This window comes from Colletotrichum truncatum, assembly GCF_014235925.2.
Source record: "Colletotrichum truncatum strain CMES1059 chromosome Unknown Contig_0003, whole genome shotgun sequence".
In the NCBI taxonomy this organism is placed as follows: Eukaryota; Fungi; Ascomycota; class Sordariomycetes; order Glomerellales; family Glomerellaceae; genus Colletotrichum; species Colletotrichum truncatum.
The window spans coordinates 3,218,436-3,238,810 of NW_027222400.1; the positions used below are offsets into that span (position 1 = coordinate 3,218,436).

General features: G+C 46.6%; 8 protein-coding genes across 8 annotated transcripts; 4 read left to right on the plus strand and 4 right to left on the minus strand.

The window, feature by feature from the left end:
• Nucleotides 1-1,297: 1,297 nt before the first annotated feature.
• On the plus strand, nt 1,298-1,504 carry CTRU02_205794 (uncharacterized protein; the record flags this gene model as incomplete). Its single annotated transcript, XM_070204616.1, has 1 exon — nt 1,298-1,504. The coding sequence occupies one exon, from the start codon at nt 1,298-1,300 to the stop codon at nt 1,502-1,504; it is 207 nt and encodes a 68-aa protein (XP_070061720.1).
• A 5,113-nt stretch (nt 1,505-6,617) lies between these two features.
• CTRU02_205795 (uncharacterized protein) lies at nt 6,618-7,583 on the plus strand (the record flags this gene model as incomplete). The annotated part of the gene is made up of 3 exons (XM_070204617.1): nt 6,618-6,678; nt 6,742-7,086; nt 7,576-7,583. 3 exons carry the CDS (start codon nt 6,618-6,620, stop codon nt 7,581-7,583), a joined length of 414 nt encoding a protein of 137 aa, XP_070061721.1.
• A 1,436-nt stretch (nt 7,584-9,019) lies between these two features.
• On the minus strand, nt 9,020-9,631 carry CTRU02_205796 (PA domain-containing protein; the record flags this gene model as incomplete). Its single annotated transcript, XM_036722862.1, has 1 exon — nt 9,020-9,631. The coding sequence occupies one exon, from the start codon at nt 9,629-9,631 to the stop codon at nt 9,020-9,022; it is 612 nt and encodes a 203-aa protein (XP_036585160.1).
• Nucleotides 9,632-9,658: 27 nt separating this feature from the next.
• On the minus strand, nt 9,659-11,347 carry CTRU02_205797 (subtilisin-like protease; the record flags this gene model as incomplete). Its single annotated transcript, XM_036722863.1, has 1 exon — nt 9,659-11,347. One exon carries the CDS (start codon nt 11,345-11,347, stop codon nt 9,659-9,661), a length of 1,689 nt encoding a protein of 562 aa, XP_036585161.1.
• A 742-nt stretch (nt 11,348-12,089) lies between these two features.
• CTRU02_205798 (ser thr protein phosphatase) lies at nt 12,090-12,884 on the plus strand (the record flags this gene model as incomplete). Its single annotated transcript, XM_036722865.1, has 1 exon — nt 12,090-12,884. The coding sequence occupies one exon, from the start codon at nt 12,090-12,092 to the stop codon at nt 12,882-12,884; it is 795 nt and encodes a 264-aa protein (XP_036585162.1).
• Nucleotides 12,885-13,168: 284 nt separating this feature from the next.
• Nucleotides 13,169-13,945, plus strand: CTRU02_205799 (uncharacterized protein; the record flags this gene model as incomplete). The annotated part of the gene is made up of 3 exons (XM_070204618.1): nt 13,169-13,289; nt 13,311-13,456; nt 13,481-13,945. 3 exons carry the CDS (start codon nt 13,169-13,171, stop codon nt 13,943-13,945), a joined length of 732 nt encoding a protein of 243 aa, XP_070061722.1.
• A 191-nt stretch (nt 13,946-14,136) lies between these two features.
• On the minus strand, nt 14,137-16,466 carry CTRU02_205800 (uncharacterized protein; the record flags this gene model as incomplete). Its single annotated transcript, XM_036722864.1, has 4 exons — nt 14,137-14,349; nt 14,413-15,187; nt 15,270-16,064; nt 16,186-16,466. 4 exons carry the CDS (start codon nt 16,464-16,466, stop codon nt 14,137-14,139), a joined length of 2,064 nt encoding a protein of 687 aa, XP_036585164.1.
• Nucleotides 16,467-17,094: 628 nt separating this feature from the next.
• CTRU02_205801 (beta-glucosidase) lies at nt 17,095-19,744 on the minus strand (the record flags this gene model as incomplete). The annotated part of the gene is made up of 3 exons (XM_036722867.1): nt 17,095-17,679; nt 17,746-19,634; nt 19,684-19,744. 3 exons carry the CDS (start codon nt 19,742-19,744, stop codon nt 17,095-17,097), a joined length of 2,535 nt encoding a protein of 844 aa, XP_036585165.1.
• Nucleotides 19,745-20,375: the final 631 nt, after the last annotated feature.

A 20,375-nucleotide genomic window follows, 5' to 3' on the forward strand; every position in this document is an offset into this window, starting at 1 on the left:
CTTTCCGTTAATAGACTTCTAACTATATAAGTTAATAGACCGTATTAGAAAGCAATTAACAGAATTTGCAAAACTATATCCCGACGATATAAAATATAGTAGCGATATATACGATATACTCGAAAAGAAGATACTAGTATTCGTAGATTACTATAAAATACTAGAAATTCATACCTTTTAATATAACAAGGTACTTCCCCTAATACTAAAAAGAATAGCTAAAACCTACTTCTACGCCTCGATTAAAGTAATCAACCTACAGCCTAACTTCGAAACCATAATCAACTAATTAAAATCATACTTCGAGACTAGGGAAAGGTAATAAGCATACGTTATATAGTAGAATATAACTACTCTTCCCTAAATCATTCGCAATAACCTTAGAAAGACTAAATCGAAGTATTTTAACATACTATATAACAAATTAAGCAAGATTTAGCCTGGTTTACTATAACAGGATTATAACGACCGATCCCTCTATACCTAACTTCTATACGCTTATAGAGATATTCTAAAGTATATAATAGCGTTATTTATACCGGCTAAAACGTACGAAGGACTTCGCAGCTAATTAATCTCGTCGATCGAGACAGCTACCCGTCTTAACTAATAACAATTTAACATAATAGCCAACCTACTAAAGCAATACTAGACCAATAGAACTTTCAACGGTCGAAAGCGTTATTTACGATACAATCGTTTATTACGAAGTCGATCATCACGAGGAAGAAGCCGTAACAAACCTCTATTACCGCTAACACCTAAGAAGTACTACGTATATAGAAAACCTAACTACTAGTCAACTAAACATACTATAGAAGAGAAACGAAAAGCATATAAGAAGTTCAAAACTACCTAATATACCTAGGATATATCACTTCTAACATATAGCTAATTTCTCGTCTAATATAAAGGTTTCGATAGGTTAGACTTATAACCTACCGCCGAAGACCCTTAGCAATACTACTACGTAACCGAACAAACTAGTAAAAATAACGAAGAGGAAGAGACTAGCAGCGATAGTTAATTCTAAGTCACCGCCTATTTTACTATAATAGCAATTAACAACAACAGGATTGCTACGATCCTAGCAGACTAGTCAACCTGCTATGCTATTACGAAAGAAGACCTCTTCCGCAACTAACTAGAACCGAAAAAGCTACCTTCGCAATTTACACTCGAGGGACGCTACTCTACCTAGAACTTCCAAGGGATCATGCCCGACTTAGGCGTAATAGGATTCTTAACCGCTAGCTACTTATAATTCGTAGCCTTATAACAAATTTACAAAGGAATTATGTTAAATACTAAGGCAGCTAGCAGCGTTATAATAAAATTCGGCAATAGGATACTACTAGAGTCTATAAGGACTACTAAAGTATTAACGCTATTTAGAAGCGTTAAATTTTACGTTATTAAGACTAATACTCCCTTCCTTATATACCTAAGAGATATAGACCGATTAAAAGTCTACTTTAACAACGTTACGAATACCCTTATCTAAGGAAATAAGGTTATACCTATTATTTGCAAATAAGGCTACCTATAGTTATTACTCGATAAGGAAAAACTACTTGCTTAGAACTACCTTATAGATGCTAAATTGCAATAGGTTTACCGTTGCTTCGGATACCTATCTATTTAACGATTATACAAGGTGCTCTAGAAGGCTAGCTACCTAGTTGAAATTATAGTAATTAAGCAACTATCGAAAGTCTACTATCGATACTAAATATACGTACTAATGCTATTACGGTTTAAATTTACGTTACGAGACGATTACGAATTTAACTATAAGGTTATCGCCGACGTAATATACCTTAAAGGTAATAGACCGGTCTTCTACGTCGTCGATACCGCTATAGCGTTTAACGCTACCCGGTTCCTTAAGGATATTTCTACGAAAGCTACTTAGGAAGCCCTACGCCTCTACTAGATAGATATATATCAAGGACCCCTAGACTAGCTAGTTACCGACGCTAGAACAAACTTCTGCTTAATAGAATTCCGAAACGCGGCGAGAGGAATAGTAATTAAAATTAAGGAAATTCCTATAAAAGCCTATAATAATATTAAGAAAGTTAAACGATACTATATACCTTTAAAAAAGGTATATAAAATTATTAAAGTAGAAGACTTAACAATTACGCTAGAATTAGCACTTTAAAGAATAGTTAAAGCAGTTAATAATACTACTAGCCTAAACGGAATAATGCTAATACTCTTAGTATTCGGCTTATACTTACGAATTACCGACGATTCGCTACTATCTCCTAAAGTTATAAAGTAGGCGAAAGCAATTAAGAAGGCGATAAGCAAAGTATATAAACTTTACGTAAGGCGATAAGTAGTAAAAGCTATCGCTAACGTCCCACACCCACTTCTGGGCACCCCCCACATTTGGGCACCCCATTTACACCAAAAACGCCGTTTTTCGAAATTCTATATTAAACTAAATACTTTACTTATTAAAGAGAATAAATATATGTTAAATAGATTAAGACTTAATTATAATACTTAAGTAGCTATATACTAGTATTATTGATAATAAGTATTATAAATTCAAGGTTTAACATTTATAATACTAATTTACCTAGCCTATATCTTAATATATAAAATAGGTAGAGATATTTAACTAATATGATTAGAATTTTTAAGTAAGATATAGTAGATTTATATATTCTTATACTTAGTAAAAAATTCTTTAAGCTTAGAATAATATTTTAAAATTTCCCTTAAGAAAAGTTTCTATTATAGAATTTTAACCCTTAATTATACTATATTTACTAAAGTAATACTTTTAAATCTCTTTTAGATATAATTATATACTTTTAATAAGTATAAATATTAATTTCCTAGATTTTTTAAATAAGTATATATAAGCGAAAATATATTTTTCTAATGTTAAGGAATACTAGTAAGTTACTAGTATCTACTAACATTTTAAAGCTTTTAGTTTTAAACTTCTATATTATAACTATTATTATATTTAAACCTTTATAAAAAATTAGATGGCTATAATTATACTTAACATAGTTTATATATATTTTCTTTTTAGTAAGTATAGTAGTTAGTTTAATATAGAATTTCGAAAAACGGCGTTTTTGGTGTAAATGGGGTGCCCAAATGTGGGGGGTGCCCAGAAGTGGGTGTGGGACGTTACTCGTAATAGCCTTAATATAAGGCTAATTATTAATTTACTACTATAGTCGTAAGTATAAGTATAGCGCGAAAAGAAAGGCTAGACTAGACTATTTACTTTAGTAGCTATAAATAGTAAAACCTATACTATCGATACGCTATATAGTCTGAAGACCTTCCGGTCTACTATAGTTAAACTATACTATAAAGATCCCGATTAACTACTTAATTCTATCGCTATGCTAGAAGAAGAAGAACCCGAAGCTAAGATACTATAGTAGGAAGTAGTACGCAACGAAATTATCGTCGCTAGCAGAGGTAGTAAACTAGACGAACCGCAAGAGGCACCGGAGCTACCGAGAAGACGCCCAGGCAGACCCTAGAAGAGACTACTACTAATCGCCTACTTTATAGAGGAATTTAACGATAACCCGGATTATTAATAAATATTCCTATCGATTAAGAAGCAAGTAGACGAAGAATTAGTAATCAAACTATAACGAGAAGGTATTATTACTATATTAAGCAAACCGTTTGAATAGTTAACTAAATAAGAGATTAATAGCCTTATCGCTAGAGGAGTATTTAAATTTACTTAGTTTAATAAAAGAAGGCATTAGAACGTACGAATCTTCCGATCTTGTATCGTTAACGAAGTCAAGGGTAAAACAACTAAACCTTACGAGAAATCGAGACTTATAATACAAGGTTACGCCGACGATAGCAAGAAGGCTATATTAACCTAATTACTAACGATTTAGTAGGTAAGTTAATAGCTAATTCTATTAATTACCTTATTACTCCTACGAGAAGGGAAATAACTATAGCTTCGAGATATTATATAAGCCTACGTTTAATCCTCTATAAGGCTTAATCATATTATTCTCGCCTACCTACTAAAGCAAATTCAAGACTAGTACCTAAAAGGGACTATTATAAAGGTTGTAAAGCCTTTATACGGAATCGTAGAAGCTAGAACCTACTAGTAGGCAACGTATTATAAGCATTATAGAGAGAATCTCTAGATAGTTACTTCTTCGTACGATCTATGCTTATTAATCTTATCTACCAAAAATCTATACTTTAGCTATATTAGTATATAAACCGACGATACCCTCGGTTTATTAGACAAGGCGTTCTTATAATTAGAAGACGAATAGTTAGAAAAAGCAGCTTTTATAGCAAAAGCAAAGAATATCCTTATAATTAACAAACCCCTCTAATTTAACAAAGGGATAGTCGCGCTATCAACTAATAATTTAATTAATTTAAAACAAAAAGGATAAGCTAAGAAGTTACGATATATTAAGACTACTAAACCTAACCTAAAATAGTAATATATCGAATAATACGCTAGAAAGGCGTATATCGCGTTAATTTACTAACCTAAGGCTTGTTTCGATTTATCTACTACTACCTAATACTAAGACCCCTTACTAGAAGCGATAAAAGTACTAAATCAACGGATTCGATAGTAAATAGAATTACTTAACCGAGGAATAACGTTTATCCTACTCGACCTTATAATAGCTAAGCTATTCGTTTTCGTTAATAAGTCGTTTACTAATAATTATAACTTCTCCTCCTAATTAGGGTTTCTAATCATCCTAGCTAACGATACTTCCTCTAATAGTAATAATAGAGAATTTACGATTTACAGTAACCTTGTTTATTATAGCTTTACGAAGAATAAATAAGTTACTTATAGCGTATTAGCGTTAGAGATCTACGGGATAGTCGCTAGCGTCGATATAGCCTACGCCCTCGCTATAACCCTAGCGATAATTACTAACTACCTTAACTTACTAACGATTTAGATAGTTATCTATACCGATTCTTATTCGCTATATAAGTATCTCGTAAAGCTAGGCATTACTAAAGAAAAGCGACTTATAATCGATATTATAGCGTTAAGACAATCGTACGAAAGACGAGAACTATAAGAAATTCGTTAGATTAACAGCGAAGACAACCCTGCTAATACCCTTACGAAGAGCAAACCAAATCGAGCCTTCGAAAGATTCGTTAATAGCAATACGATAACGATACGTATAGAGGGATAAGTAACAAGACCGTAACTATAGGAGAAAGTAGGGATAGGAGGCCGAATTAACGAGGAGACGGAACTATATAGGGACAACGTATTCCAACCGCTTCAACACCATAAAAAGAGAGTTTCCAGTATTGCGATAGTTAGAATACGGAGTCGTATAGCACTTCCAGCCACACGCCCGCCAGGCTGAGAGGCCCAAGCCTCCCAGACCCACGTAACAGGCCAAGGGGGAATATCCCCACCTTCTAGTCAACAACACCACTTTCAACTATCATGAACCATCGATTAGAACCAATTTACTGTTATTTGTTATTGACGAACGGAATTCCGTTTCACCCCCTGTGAAACCTACAGTTTGATCGGATGGGTCTCCGCGTATATGGAAGACATGGACGGCGAGTCCATTGTACAGCTGGAGGGACTCCACCCGCCGCAATCTGTCCGCCCCTACGGAAGCAGTTAAACACGCGTTGAGCCGGTTCCTAGGCGCTATGTTGCCAGCTGCCCAAATCTACGAAACCTCTGACCTACTAGTTAGTGGATAGGTCTGACGTGGGGTAACAGACGTTGATTAAGCTAATTAACTACATCAAAGTGTCTCCATTCTAGGTACCAACAATATAACTAGACTAAACCCAGTGAAGGTAAGCAATAATCCTTTAGTGCACCCCCTCAGTTGCTTAACCGGGCACTTTAAACACTTTCTTTGTGGGCCACTATGGGTTTGCCTAGGGTTTGCAATTGGTTTACTCGGACTACAGTACGACTGCCTGTGGGGTTTCTGCTAATCTAGGGTCCTGCTCCTCGCTCAATGTGTGGCAATTTATTCGGTTCGGACCGCCACAGGCAACAGTCAACTCAGCCAAACAGAGTGTTGACCAATCCTCTTAGGTGACGCACTGCCCAATCAATTCACAGGGAGCCATCTATTCCCACCACTTGCTGCTACACGTGTAGTGAATGCTTTTGGCACCGGGGCCGATCATGTCATGAGAATGGAGTTCTAGGCTTGTCCTTGTCGTCTCGGGTTCAGAACCCAACCTGGTGGGCAGAAGTTCAAACGTCCCAGGATGCATGATGGTGAAGATTACACCTGCTTCACTAGGCAAAGTGAGAGAGAACCAAAACCCCGGCTAAGTCGGCCTAAGCCTTTTGTGATCCTAGGTACCCATGTTTCTTCCTTCAGTCGTGCTATCAGTCCGTACCCGTCTGATACTTCACGTTGGTCATGGATACGGTGAGAGAATATCCACATCAATCGCTCATCTGATCTGAGAAGAAATGACCTACTAGAGAATATGTGGAACAGGAATTAATTATAAATAACGGTCTCACTCCTGTTCAAACACAGACTTGGATCATTACACTCAAAGCATCTAATTGCATCGTGCTCTTGAACCTCCTCCCACAAGTCATATTCATCATGCATTTCTCTACTGTTGGTATCATCGCGCTGCTGTGCGCTAGCGCCCAGGCCTGGGAAGGTAGTTATAACCCGTTCTTGGCTATAATCACCTAGTCGCTAACTCTGATTCCCCTCCAAAAAGTCACTGCTTACGACAATGTCCGCGATTGCAACGCTGACGACAACACCCGCTACCGAATTATCGGAGGCGCATCTAACAACGAGAGATGCTACACATTTGACCAGGACATGCCAGGCACCTCTTGCGCCGAATTCCAGAGGGGCGGTGCCACACACAGCGGCTGCGTGTCGGGTTCGCTGCTCCCGCGGTCTGTTGTGTTCAAGGGTACTAGGTGCTCAGCCTTCAATGAGCCCAACTGTCAGGGAAGCAAGTCGTTGCACACAGGCAACATGAACGGCCGGTGGAGTTGCTCGAGTTTGGAAAGATACGGTTGGGGCCCTGTTCGGTCTTTCAAGTGCCAGGGTTGTGAGTTCTTGTTTTTGCTATACCATTCATGGGATTTTAGTTGCTGACACTCGCGACAGAAACTCTAAACGCTCCGCTAGACTCATACGAGAGGCCTGACTTGAAAGTTTTGGCGGCTCAAGCAGTGGGGGAAAATATAAGAAACAGAGTAAGGATATTTAGCCTACTTTTCAAAGGCAAGCACACAAAAGCATTTTGTCTCCTGCTTTTTGTTTTGATATTTATTCCATCAATACTTGATTTTGAGCAAATTATAAACTTTCCCTTGATGCTATGAAATGTCCTGTATGCGAGCTACGACATAGGTGACAAGAGTGCCCCCACAAATGCGCTTCGGACATGCACGCCGCATGAACAATGACCACAGTTCTATTGGGATTGTCCCAGGAGTCAGGTAATATACCACGCGCAGACCACCAACCTGTATAGGACACTTTCCCATGGTAGATTCATGAGGACAACTTCACGAATAACTGACACTGTTAACAGATATCTAAGCCGCCTTGTCATCGTTATATTTCACGCTCTTTTTGTTTGATTACATCACGGTCTAAGCCACACTTTATTGTAGCTTTCAACCAGTAGGGAGTGCTGTGACAACAATGATACAAGCTAGCTCACAGTCTCCTCAAGCAATCTGCTAACCATGAAGCTTTTGCAAAGCTATGTTGTTATGAGAGCTTTAGAAGTAAGCTTGAGAAAAGATGGTCTAAAGAACTGGGAGTTAGATTAATGGGAGTAGGAGAAGGTTTAATAACCATTCTAGATGTTACTAGTAAGATCCAGAAGAGGTGTCTCAACCTAAGATTCAAGATGAACTATAACTGTTGGTATCACAGGATACCCGTGAAGTGGGATAACTGATGGAGGAACTGGTCTGTATTCTGTCTGTATGTCTATCTGGAAGAAGTTCCAGTAGAAGTGCTGGACGAAGTGGCTGTTGAACTTATAGCCGTCAGCCGGTCTGCCCGTCACGTGGGCAGCCCGGGTGCCGGCAGGACTGCCGGCGACGGAGCCACTTCAACCCGGAGTTCCGGCTATTCCAACAATAATGTCATTTTACTTGGAAGGTTTAGAAGATTTCATATTATACTATAATAACATATTGCTCTAAATTATCAGTTAAAACTCTTCTAACCTATATAAGGTCCTTGAAAGCAGTTTTAATTAGCAAAATTCAGATAATAAGTATTCCAAAATGTACTCCTATACATTGTTAATAGCGACTTTTAAATTAATAATAGAAACCGTGTTAATGGCTATGTTAAAGAAACACGTCGTTATACTGTGGACATAAGCCTGTCACAACTAGGCTGCATTGAAAGGGAATAATTGTTAGTGATCAAAACTCAGCTGCGCAAAATGATCAACTCTTGTGGCCCTATAAGTACTTTCTTGGCCACTATGAACAGGAGTATCGTTACTGAAACATGGAACTATAAGTATTCAGTAATTTGGTAATTCTAAGCACCGTCGCCTAAGTTGAATAGCCAAAGTTAGTGGTTGGTTCTTAGTCGGGAGTGTTTGGGCAAATGAAGCACGTTTTGCCGAATGACTTCAACACCATCAAGGCGTGTACCTGGTGGTACGGCAACTACGAGGGCTACTCGTGTAAAGAAATCCGCGACTGGCGCTTCGCCATCAGCCAGGACGCGAACACATACATTAATAGTGTAGAGTCAATTGGTACCTATCAGACTTTGACTGCTTTCTTTGAAAAGCACGAATCCCCACCTGGAGTGGAAGATGGAGGGGACACCAAGGTTAACAGATCGCAATCAGCTATCCTTTGCGTTATTAATGCATTTATTGCTACTGATTGCTAATGTTAACCCCTATCCACGCACCGAAAACCCGCCCTACTTCCCTCAACTGAATCGTCAAGGCTGTTGGCGACAATGTCATGCTCTGCTGGTGCATGACTTGTATCGTTTCATACCATTATCGTCTGCCCAAATGATCTAGGATCGCCCCAAGCAAAGGCCATTGAGCTTCCTACAATGTGCTTGCCGTCTGACCAGATAAGCCTCCCCCACGATACCCATGAATTTTCAGGCGGCGTCCTCATTGCCACAGTCACAACGAAACCTCGTTCCTCTCCATACGAGTTGAAAGTGAGCTCACTGGGTTCCACTGATATTTTCACCAGTTCGGGCTCATGGATAGACACATCCACTTTGTAAGTTCCTGCTTCACCTACATTTGTGACGGTCCTTTTGAACTTGGCTGTGTATACTCCGTTGATCGCTGCTTCAGTAATATATCGAGCAGAAAATGAAGGGTAATTGAGGTCGTATATGTTCGAGTTGGAGCTGCAATTAAAATACGGACCTACAATACTCTCAATCTTCACTTTTGGAAGTCTTGAGGCGCAGAGGAAGTCGATGTACTCGTCCACCGTGATGTTGTAAATGAGACCTGGGTCAAGAGCAGCAACAGGATCAACGTGACCATTGCCGTAGCTGAAAGGGCTTGCTGTCTTGCCAGTAAAAGATTCCAACATCGGAGACGACTTGTCTTTGGTAGTAACGTAAGCAGTGGTCATGATGGCTGACTTGATAGCGGCGACACTCTACCCCGGCCGTCTGGCCATCATGAACGCCGCGACGCCAGATAGTTGAGGGCAAGACATGGAGGTGCCAGAATCAATATTGAAAAAGACTTTGCGTGAGTCTGCTTGAAGGGCAGTAGGGCTCTTGCGGGGCCAGCCTGCCAAAATGTCAACACCAGGACCAGTGATGTCCGGCTTGAGAAGCTCAGGCACCAGCACATTGGGGCCCCTGGAGCTGAATTCTGCCATCTGTGGTGCAGGAATGCCAAATCTAGTACCTTCAAAGTCGAAAACCACTGTTGCGTTTGATTCTTTTGCGTACTTTGCCACTTCAAGACCGTCCTTGAAGCCGAGATGTACGACAGGAAGGTCGTACAGGCTTCCTCTTAAGCTCTCCCCACCCAGTTTTTTGTTGACAAGAATCATGCCGCGAGCACCAGAAGCCATTAAAAAATCATCTGGTGGAGGCCTAAAAGCGTACTCACATACAACAACCTTTCCAATAATCTTTTCTGGATCAAGGTTGTCGGGTGTGCAATTAGATGGTCCAAGCTTGCCGTCTTTGCCTGCAAGATTTGCGTGGATTAAAGGCAGATCTCCTCCGTCGTATAGCATGGTCTTGTTTGAAACAGAATCATTGGTGTAAAAACTGACGCCTGTATAGTTTCTTCCGTTGCCAAGAGTAATGTGAGCAGCGAAGTCACGATCAAGTGTGCTGGCGGCCACAGTCAACACCCATGGCGCAACATTGGTGACAGTTGAGAGACCAGGACCATCGTTTCCAGCAGCTGCAGAGACGAAAATGCCCTTCTTCATTGCTTTAAAAGTAGCAATGAATAAAGAATCAACAAGTTCTAACGGCGACGCATCTGGATCATACGAGATACCTATAGAAAAAGAAACAACGTTGACACCATCAGCGATGGCTTGGTCGATGGCAGCCAGTGTGTCTGCACCACTGCAGCCTCCATTGTTCCAGCATACTTTGTAAATGGCCAGGCGTGCGTCCTTTGCCACGCCACGAGCTGTACCGAGTCCTAAACCAAACAGGCTGGCGTTTGCTACTTCGGAACCAGCAGCAATGGTGGAAGTGTGGGTTCCGTGGCTGTCGGCATCCCTTGCGGACCTGTATTCATCGGCCCATTTGGATATGTTGTCATATTTGCCGAGGCCCAGTTCATTGCCTTTATAGAAAGCCCTTGCTCCGATTAATTTTCTGTTGCAGTTACAGGTCGTCCACTGCTCCCCCTCCTGGCAAATTCCTTTCCAGTGTGCTGGAATAGGAGCCATTCCGTTGTCGTTGTAGCTTGGGTGCTCAGGCCACGCACCGCTGTCAAAGGAGCCGATGATAATGTTTGACTCTGCTTCTGCACCGTCACTTTGGCTTTTTTCTTGGGGATCTACGGGCATACTGTTGAAGAGTCGATTCCTCTGGTTGCCTGCGTTGCTGGCCAATCCAAGAAACTGAGAGCTCCTTGTGGTGAAGAGACTATAGACCTGGTCATGTGTCACAGCCAAGACCTCAGGCTGTGCTCGCAATGCTCTGGCTTGTTCTTCGGTTAATTGAGCGGCAAAACCGGTTATAGTGTTCTCGTAGGTGTAAAGGACATCTTCGGGGCTCGCTGAAACCAGTTGGAGAGAGTTGTCTAGCAAGGCCTGGCGGAACGTGGTATCTTGAAGCCTATCAACATCGTCTATTGTTGTTCGCATCTGGACGATGTAAGTGTTTTTTTGGCTCGCTTCCCATAGCGATAGCCACGAATGAGGTGCTCAGCAGAACAGTCCAGGAAGCCTTCGTCATGGTGGCGAATAGGGTTGTTTTTATGCAAGGAGTTGGGAAAGTCCGAGGGGCCTCGTTGTATAAAACAGAAAGCTGTTTTCGTTTGAAATATTGATGTGTGTGTGAGGTGTCTTTATGTTATGAAGAAAACAGAAAGATAGTAGCGGTGATAATGACCTGATGTTGCTTTCGGGCAGAAAAGAGGACGACCGAAGAGAGATGGATGGACTGTCTTTTGGGGGTTCTTCTTGTAAAATCAGGTGCCTTCGTTCTTTCTTAGTTGCCGCGGAGTCTTCTATTCTGCTGGTTTCCTCCTTCCATCAATCCGTATTCTGGCATGTACAAGCACCCACCAATGGTGCCGACCAGGACCGTACGAATCCGCTACTCCTTCCCACAACACAACTCTCGGTGCAGGCAGTTGCGAAGTTCTATACTGGCACTAATGTATGAACTAAATATGGCCCTGAACAGATATGTATGACTAATTACGATTGCTACGATAAGAACCTGGTGTTCTACAGACTTGGAGACTTCTCGCAACAACAAACACAGTACGCATCTCCAACCGGCACTATATCTAACCTCAGCCACCATCTGATCGCGCTTTTAGGCAGCTGTCCTGGACCTCCAACATCACGTCGCCAACTTTGCTTCCTACACTACAAAAAAATGTCAGTACAGGTAGTCTCCGATTTACACCTAGAGGCCACGAAAGCCTACGATTACTTCGAAATTGTCCCAAAAGCGCCTACACTGGCCCTTCTCGGCGACATAGGCAGCATCCATGCTCACGAGGCGGAATTCCTAGGTTTCCTCACCCGCCAACTCACCGCCTTCCGCACCGTTCTCTTCGTACCAGGGAACCACGAAGCTTATCGCTCCAGCTGGCCCCAAGTCTTAGCCTCTCTCCGTAAACTCGAAGATCAGTCCCGCAATGACCCATCACTTGGGGAGTTCCTCTTGATGGATCGCACGCTCTTCAGAGTTCCAGACTCAAACACCGTTGTCCTGGGCTGCAGTCTCTTCTCTTACGTGCCACCCGAAAGCCACCACGACGTTAGCATGGGCTTGAACGACTTCTTTTTCATTAACGACTGGGATGTTGATGCGCATAACGAGGCACATCTGCGGGATGTTGCGTGGCTCAACGAGCAGGTCGCAGAGCTTGAGCAGACCGACAACAACATTATGATCTTCACACATTGGAGCCCATCAAAGGACGTTCGTGCTGCGGATCCGAAACATGCTGGAAGCCTGATTGCGTCCGGCTTCTCGACAGATTTATCTCAGGAGGTATGCTTCAAGAGCAAAAAGGTGGCAGTCTGGGCTTTCGGACACACACATTTCAACTGCGACTTCACTGTTTCACGAGAGGATGCTTTACCTTTGCGGCTACTGGCCAACCAAAGGGGCTACTTTGCTGAGGCTGGGGGATTCGATGCAGAGAAGGTTGTGGCGGTATAACTCCGTCGCCTGGTTCCATGGTAGAAAATGTGACAATCCACGGCCACAGTGGTAACAAGGAGGAATATTGAAAGTAATGTCAGACAATGTCTTAGCTAAGTGGAAGGGTTTCCAATTACTTTCCAATTTTCAAGGTTTACCAATTACTTTCCAATTTTCAAGGTTTAGCGCAACCGCGGTTGAGACAATCGTCTAGACAGCAAACATGAGCGCGTACAAATACAAAGCCATGCCTCTAAATTTCATCGTCATTTCCTCATTTCAACTTTCCCTCCCAAAAAAACATGTCGTCAACAAAAACCTTTATTTGCTTCAGCGCGCTCCCTCCAGAGCTGCGCTTCAAAATATGGACCGAGGCTCTCTTAGAGCCGGCCGTCTGGGCAGTCACGGCCGCCACCAACACCAGTGACCCTGACGGCCTCATGAACCAACGGCCATTCTCCATGACGTTCCTCGGCCCAGCGCGCCCCTACCTCGCAGGCCTCGCGTGCGCGGAATCCCGACAACTGATGAAGGAACTATACGGCGCACCCCTCCACGGACCAGGACGCGGCAGCAAACGAGGAGGAGGAGGAGGAGGCAAGGGCGGCGTCTACTGGGTCAACCTCGACACGACGGTCGTCTACCTCGACAGCCTCACGGTCTCCTCGACGCTGGCCCTCGACAGCTTCGCCCTGCCCGAGCTGCGGCGGTTCAGGCACGTCGCCCTGGAGCGCCGCAGGTTCTCGCGCCTCCTGTACAAGTGCCAGCACCTGGCGGCGGTGTGTCCTGCTCTCCGCACCATCATCGTCCAGCGGACCGACACGAACGGCACGGCGCTCCGTTCGCCGCTGGGGACTCCGAACCCCGAGTCGGCCGATTTCTGCGCGTCCGTTATAAAGTACACGGGGCCTGAGATACTGCACGACCCGTGGGATTCTCGTACGTTTCGGAGGACTCTGCTGGGGGACTTTTGCGATCCCGTGCCCAAGTTGCATGTGGTTTCTTCTTGCTGTGCGTACACCACTCAACAGTTTGGATCTGCCGAGGGCGACGGCGCTGCGAATTTAGAAAAAGTCTAGTGAGATAAAAAGCCGACATGGCAATTTACAGTTACCCAAAATCGAAACGCTCCTTCCATCGCTTTTCTCGTAATCGGTGTTGGTCCGGTGGATGTGGTTTATATCGCGTGTCCTTACCACCAGGCTGGAACCGCGGGTGTAATTAGTTGGCGATGATGCCGTGAATCAATGTTCGTTCGTCATAGGATCTTTCATGGCAACGGACCGCATGACCGACTCGTCACCTCACGGTCTACATCAACCCAGCTTTTCAGACTATTAGTGTTGACAATCTCGCTTCGGTCAAGGCGGCACAGCGCCCGTGTGAAGTCGCGCATGTACTCTGCAGCCCGCCGCGTAGGGCGCTCGTGGGCTTCAAAGGGACAGTTGAGAAGCGTCACCGCGACATCCCGAACTTTATACGTCTTATCGGAAAGGAAATATTCAGCATGTTTCCATCTTGGGCATAAACGGGTCTTTCAACTTACCAGGTACAAGCCGTTCGGCTCCAGATAGACGTACGGTATGCTGTGCAGCAAATGCAGCATCTGACGGCATATATCCTCGCGCTCAGTCCAGTTCGCCTTCAGCGCCGCGGTGACGTCGTCGCTGCCCATCGCGGCATTAGGGCCAATCGCACTCTCTTGAAGAACCACGTCGATCTGCTCGAGGAGTATGCTCTGGAGCCACAGATGCGTGACGTGAATGTTGGCCCGCATAATTTCCGCCTGACCCTGGATGATCTTTGCATAGCTCCCTGGCTCCGAAGAACGGGTGTGGTCCGCCGTCGGACTGTCGTAACTCGACACAGCCGGCTGGCTGCCCCCGTCGTACCGGGGAGTCACGGGGGCAGCATCGAAGCTCTCGGAAGAGGCCCACTGGCGCATCGGACCGGGCGCGTCGTCGAGCATATACCGGAGCTCTTGCAGCAGATCACGCAGGCGGGAGAGACGGACCGCAGGGCCTCGGCGGAGTTCGCATTCGCAGCCGACGTTGTACATGGCTTCCCTGAGCCCCTTGAGGAACACTTCCGAGTGCAAGATGAAGCCGCTGGCAAGCGTAAGTGGTGGGCGCGGTTCTTGGGGGGCGTTACATGGTGTTCCCGGCGATACAATGGATGCGGATGAAGGGACGATTCGAGTTTCAAAGATTTGCTCGTCATCTACGTCAAGAGGCATGAGAGCTTCAAAGTTGACCTCGCGTAACTCGTTTGGGTTAAAATATGTGAGATGGTCCGAACGTCCGCTCTGGACCTTGCTATGGCTGCGACGTGTTAGTTTATTCATGTAGAAATAAGACAAGAGAAAAAAAAGAAAAAAAAAGGAAAGTTATTGATCATCCTTACGCCCAAGCATAAAACAGCATCCAGAAAGCCTTCTTTCTCAACTGAGTCTCGATACAATTCAAACCCTCATAGTCCGATATCCGGTGCAGCCCCAACAGCCTCCCAAGCTGGTAGAATTCAATGTCAAACATCCGGCTCCGGTTGGCCTGCCCCGTCTGGAAGCATGCCACGGATAGCACGTACGAGACGGCCCACTTGCGGAAGTTGATGTGGTTCCAGTAGCTCGCGTCCCTCTGCCGCATACATATCTCGGCGCAGCAGTTGATGAAGGCGGTACGCGTCTCATAACGCATGCCGGCCTCCGGGTCCACAGTCCGGTATACTCGAAACCGGGACGGCAAAAGACCTACAGTCAGCGAGACGAGGCTCACGAGCAGGGCCAAGAAGTCAGGGTCAGTGACGTCGCGGTTCTTTGCGAGATCGTGGCGGAAACTGGGCCGATGGACGACGGGGACTAAGGGGTAGACCAGGTCGAGGTAGTCGGCCATCATGATGTTGATGAGCGCCCGCGAGCATAATTCATCGGTTGGGAATCCGGGACCGGATATCGACGGGGACTCGGTCTGAACTGCGACGGTAGCGTGCGGCGACGGACCATTGGCGACATGATGCGAGGCTTCACATGACGGTATAACTTGTGAAGGCCGCCCCGGCAGACGAGGTTCATCTTCCGGTAGGACAAGGACGGGCTCATGGCTCAACGCCGGCTGCGAAGGCAGCTTCTCTGCCCGGGGTGTCTCAGTCTCGTGTGGATGCTCACTATCACTGTTATCCGACATTGACGGAAGGCGTTTCCTACAGGGTCTGTAAGTAAGTAAAAAAAAAAAAAAAAAAAAGGTATGTATACATGCATGCACATCGACAAACTGAGAAACACACATCCCCCCCTGCGTGAAAATAACCCCGGATCGCTCACCTTCGTTTAGGCCCCCGAGGCCTCGTGGGCACAAGGAAGCTGCATGCGATGCCGAGCCTAGCACAATCACGGCACTGCTGCGCCAGAGGTGCCGAAGTTGGACTCTGCACGTCATCAAAGTGGCATTTCCTCCTGCGGGCCCGGCACGCATCACACGCCCTCCTCGCCAAGTTGGCCCTCGGACCTACGGCGGCGGCAGCGGTTTCGGGTGTTTTGCTGGTCCTACTCCTCCTCCTCTGCGTCGTTGGCGATAGTGACAGCTGAGGACTTGATCGACGCATGCTGATTGTGGACCAACAACAACAACAACCGATGCGCCCATACTGAAGATTGGGGCCCCGAGAGTGTGGTTTGTTCGGCGAAAAGGCGGAGCGATTGAGGGGGAGAAATACTGAGAAATGCGGAGAAATGAGGGGGGAAGAGGGTTTTGTGGGAGGATTGGACGTGCTTCCCCTTTTAGTGTAGTGTCAATGTCTGACAGCGCTAGTTTGTGACTGGGGGAAGTGGCGGCGCGCCCCTCACCGACTATTTCCCGGGGTCCCCAGCAAAAAGAATTATTACCCTTCTAAATCATATGACATGGGATGGCCTTCCGGCTGAAAGATGGGAAAGGCGCTAGGGAGTTTGGGGAGAATCGGACGAGTTCCGAACTGTGTTTCGATCTTGATCGGAATAGGGGAGTTAGTTGAGTTGGCGGGACTAATACTATGCAAAAAAATCAGACAAAAGTATCCAGTGCGGGTCCAGTTACCATACATAGTAGTTCTTATTAACAAATTTTTATCTTTCTTTTTAGGATTCTCTATCTCGTGAAAGTGGCTCATTATGTGTTTTTTTACATGTCATCTCATTCCCACCGGCGCATAATAGTTTAATCTCCAAAGGCACGCAATAATGTGGAGGGCATGTCTAGGCCCGCAGGCCCTTCCATCTCCTTGTTTGCTTGACCTCAAGAGACTTCTCAAGGAATTCGCCGCGGCTGCTTGTACCCACCAAGATACCGTAGTTGCCAGCATCGCTGCGCCAGCAGTCCTCCAGCTCAGCCCAGTAACTAGTAGCACGCAAGACATCCAACGTGATCTCCGCCGTGGTGCTGGCACCTGCCTCAAGGGTAACCTTAGCGAATCCCTTGAACTCTTTGGCCGCGCGAGTGATGGTATCGCGGATGGTGCTTGTAAGGGGTGTCCGCGCGGCAGGCGTGACGTAGACCTGGACAACCTCGGCGCCTGCGCGAGAGCCGGTGTTGGTGACCTTGACGCGAACGGTAACGCTATCTTCGGAGGACTGTGATACCTCGAGGTCTGAGACGTTGAAAGTGGTGTATGACAAGCCGTGGCCGAAGGGGAACAAGGGAGTGATATCAAGCGTGTCGTACCAGCGGTAGCCAACGTAGACATCTTCGCTGTAAAGCACACGGCCGTTGTCGGAACGGTAGTTCAAAGCAGCGGGGTTGTCCGCCAACCGGCGAGGCATCGTGAGCGGGAGCTTTGCAGCCTGGACAAACAGTAGTTAGCAATTCCATCTTCCCGTTAGGCTCTAGGGGGTATGCTTCATTCTTACCGGGTTGACATCTCCGAAGAGCACATCGGCAATGCCGTTTCCACACTCGTTGCCACCGAACCACGCCTGGACGACAGCACCAGCCTGGTCAATCCAGGGCATGGTAACCGGCGTGCCACTCTGGATAACAACGGCAGTGTTGGGGTTAGCCGCCACGACAGCGGCAATCAAGTCATCGGTGCCCGGGGGCAGCGCCATTGTCGTCCGGTCGAATCCCTCAGACTCCCACTCGCCGCTAAGGCCGGCGCAGATAACGACCTGGTCAACGCTCTTGGCAACTTCAACGGCCTCCTGGATCGCCGTCTTGGGCTCCAGTCTCGGGCATCCGCTGAAGCGGACACCACCTTGGCCGAAATCAACGGTACCGGAAGGCTTGATCTTGCTAGTGGCAGAGCAGCCGAAGCGCACAAGGATGCGGTAGCTGCGGCCGGCCTCAAGATGCATGTGTCCCGTCTCCTCCACTGTTCCGCAGCCGAGGAAACTGCTTCCCAGTCGCTGGTTCTCCACATTTGACACCACCAACTTGCCGTCGACGTACAGCTCGCCAGTGCCGTGCACCGAGAGGCCAAAGTCCCACTCTCCAGATTTCTCCGGGACAAGGGTGCCCTCGGTCTCAGCCCACCAAAGCGGGTTAAGGTCAGGGTTCTCGTAGTCGACGAACCAGATGTTGGCATCGTCGAGGACGCGCTCCTCGAGGGGCTTTCGAGAGTCGGCGGCACCGTTGGGGGCAGGGGGGTCGTTGTAGATGCGAAGGACGAAACCCTGCTGCTTGTCGTCGGGTGTGCGAAGGCGCTTTCCAAGAAGAGGCAGAGACTGGTGACCGTATGCGCCTTGAGAAAAGACGACATCGCTGGCAAGACCCTTGATGCCCTCCAACGGAGTGACAGTCTTGTAGGCTCTCAGGCCAGCGCTGCCGCCACCGCAGTAGGTTGCAATGTTGGCGCTGGGTCCGATGACAGCGACCTTCTTGTTCTTGTCGAAAGGCAAGATACTCCTCTCGTTCTTCAGCAGCACCAGCGACTTGGCAGCCGTTTCGCGCAGAAGAGCGACGTTCTCAGGGGTGTTGACCTCGGTCTCTGGGGCGTTTGGCGGGATCTTTGTGTTCTCGAGACCATGCTTGACCAGCTTCAAGATGTTACGCACGGCCGAGTCCAAGACGGACCGCTTGACCTTGTTCGATGTCACGGCGTGTGCGAGTGCCTGGCCACGCCAGCGTGTTGGTCCCGGCATCTCCAGATCAAGACCAGCGTTGATGGCCTCGGACGTGCTGTAGGTGCCGAACCAGTCGCTCATAATCAGGCCGTCCCACTTCCACTCGTCGCGCAGAACCTCCTGCAAGATGTGCTTGTTCTCTGCAGCGTGCTGACCGTTAAGCTGGCTGTAAGATGTCATGATGGCTCTGGGGTTGCCCATCTCGATTGCGATCATGAAGGGGAGGAGGTAGATCTCTCGCAGGGCACGCTCCGTCACAATGGCGTTGACGGCCATGCGCTCGCTCTCCATGTCGTTGCAGACATAGTGCTTCAGAGTAGCAGACACACCAGACTCCTGGACTCCGTTGACGTAGTGGCCGGCGAGGATACCCGAAAGCACGGGATCCTCCGAGTAGGACTCGAAGCCGCGACCACCGAGTGGACTTCTCTGGATGTTGATGGTAGGTCCAAGGATAACGTGGGCGCCCTTGGCATGAGCTTCATCTGAGAGCAAACGACCCAGGCGTTTGACTAGTTCTGTGTCGAATGTCGCGCCAATGGCAGTGCCGCAAGGGAGGCAAGAGGAGGGAGTGCTGTCAAAGAAATGGGTGCCGCGCACACCATTGGGGCCGTCAGACAGGCGAATAGGCTGGATGCCTAGGCGCTCAATAGTTTGTGTGTGCCACCATCCATTGCCTGAATTTCAGTTAGAAATAGACTGCATGAGATCAGTTGAAGATCTTACCGGCTGTGAGAGCCACCTTCTCCTCCAGCGTAAGCTGCTCAAGCAAAGCTTCAACATCCATTGTGATAACTTGTACTCGTGAGTCCTCTGAGAGATCTGGGAGAAACAAACAACAAGTATATCAGAACGAACTTGAGAGATCCAAAGAAGAAGAATAGAGATGTCTCTGATATATAGAAGAGAGATTCAAGGTGATCAGCGCTTTTCTCTGTTCTTAGAATGCGTACAAGAGCTCCAGTCCGGGTCAACCGCGGGGTATTGGCCCACAAGAGGGGTTCAATTGAACCATGACAGGCATGACGTATCTTCACATGAAGCAAGGAAAATGTTTCCTTCGGCCCGCCGACTCCGTAGTTGCCTCACTATCGTCGCGTGGAGAGTGAACCAAACGCGCCGCCGGTCATGATGGCTGAAAAGATTTCGGAAGATCGGAGAATTACGAGTCGGACAGAAGTGCGAGCCATTCGGTTGGGAAAGTGGAGTGGGACCACACGCGACGCACTAAGACTAATCGGGAATTGGTTGCCAAAACTAGAAGGAAGCCAAGAAGGTGCAATTCTCCGCCTCGTCCTCAGTTTTTCCCCCATTTCCTGCCTCCATCAACTTTGCTACTTTTTGTTCCCACCATCACCATTTGCAACTGACTCAATTCTCCGTCTCTATGCCCCCCTTTGTTCCAACAACAACAAGGC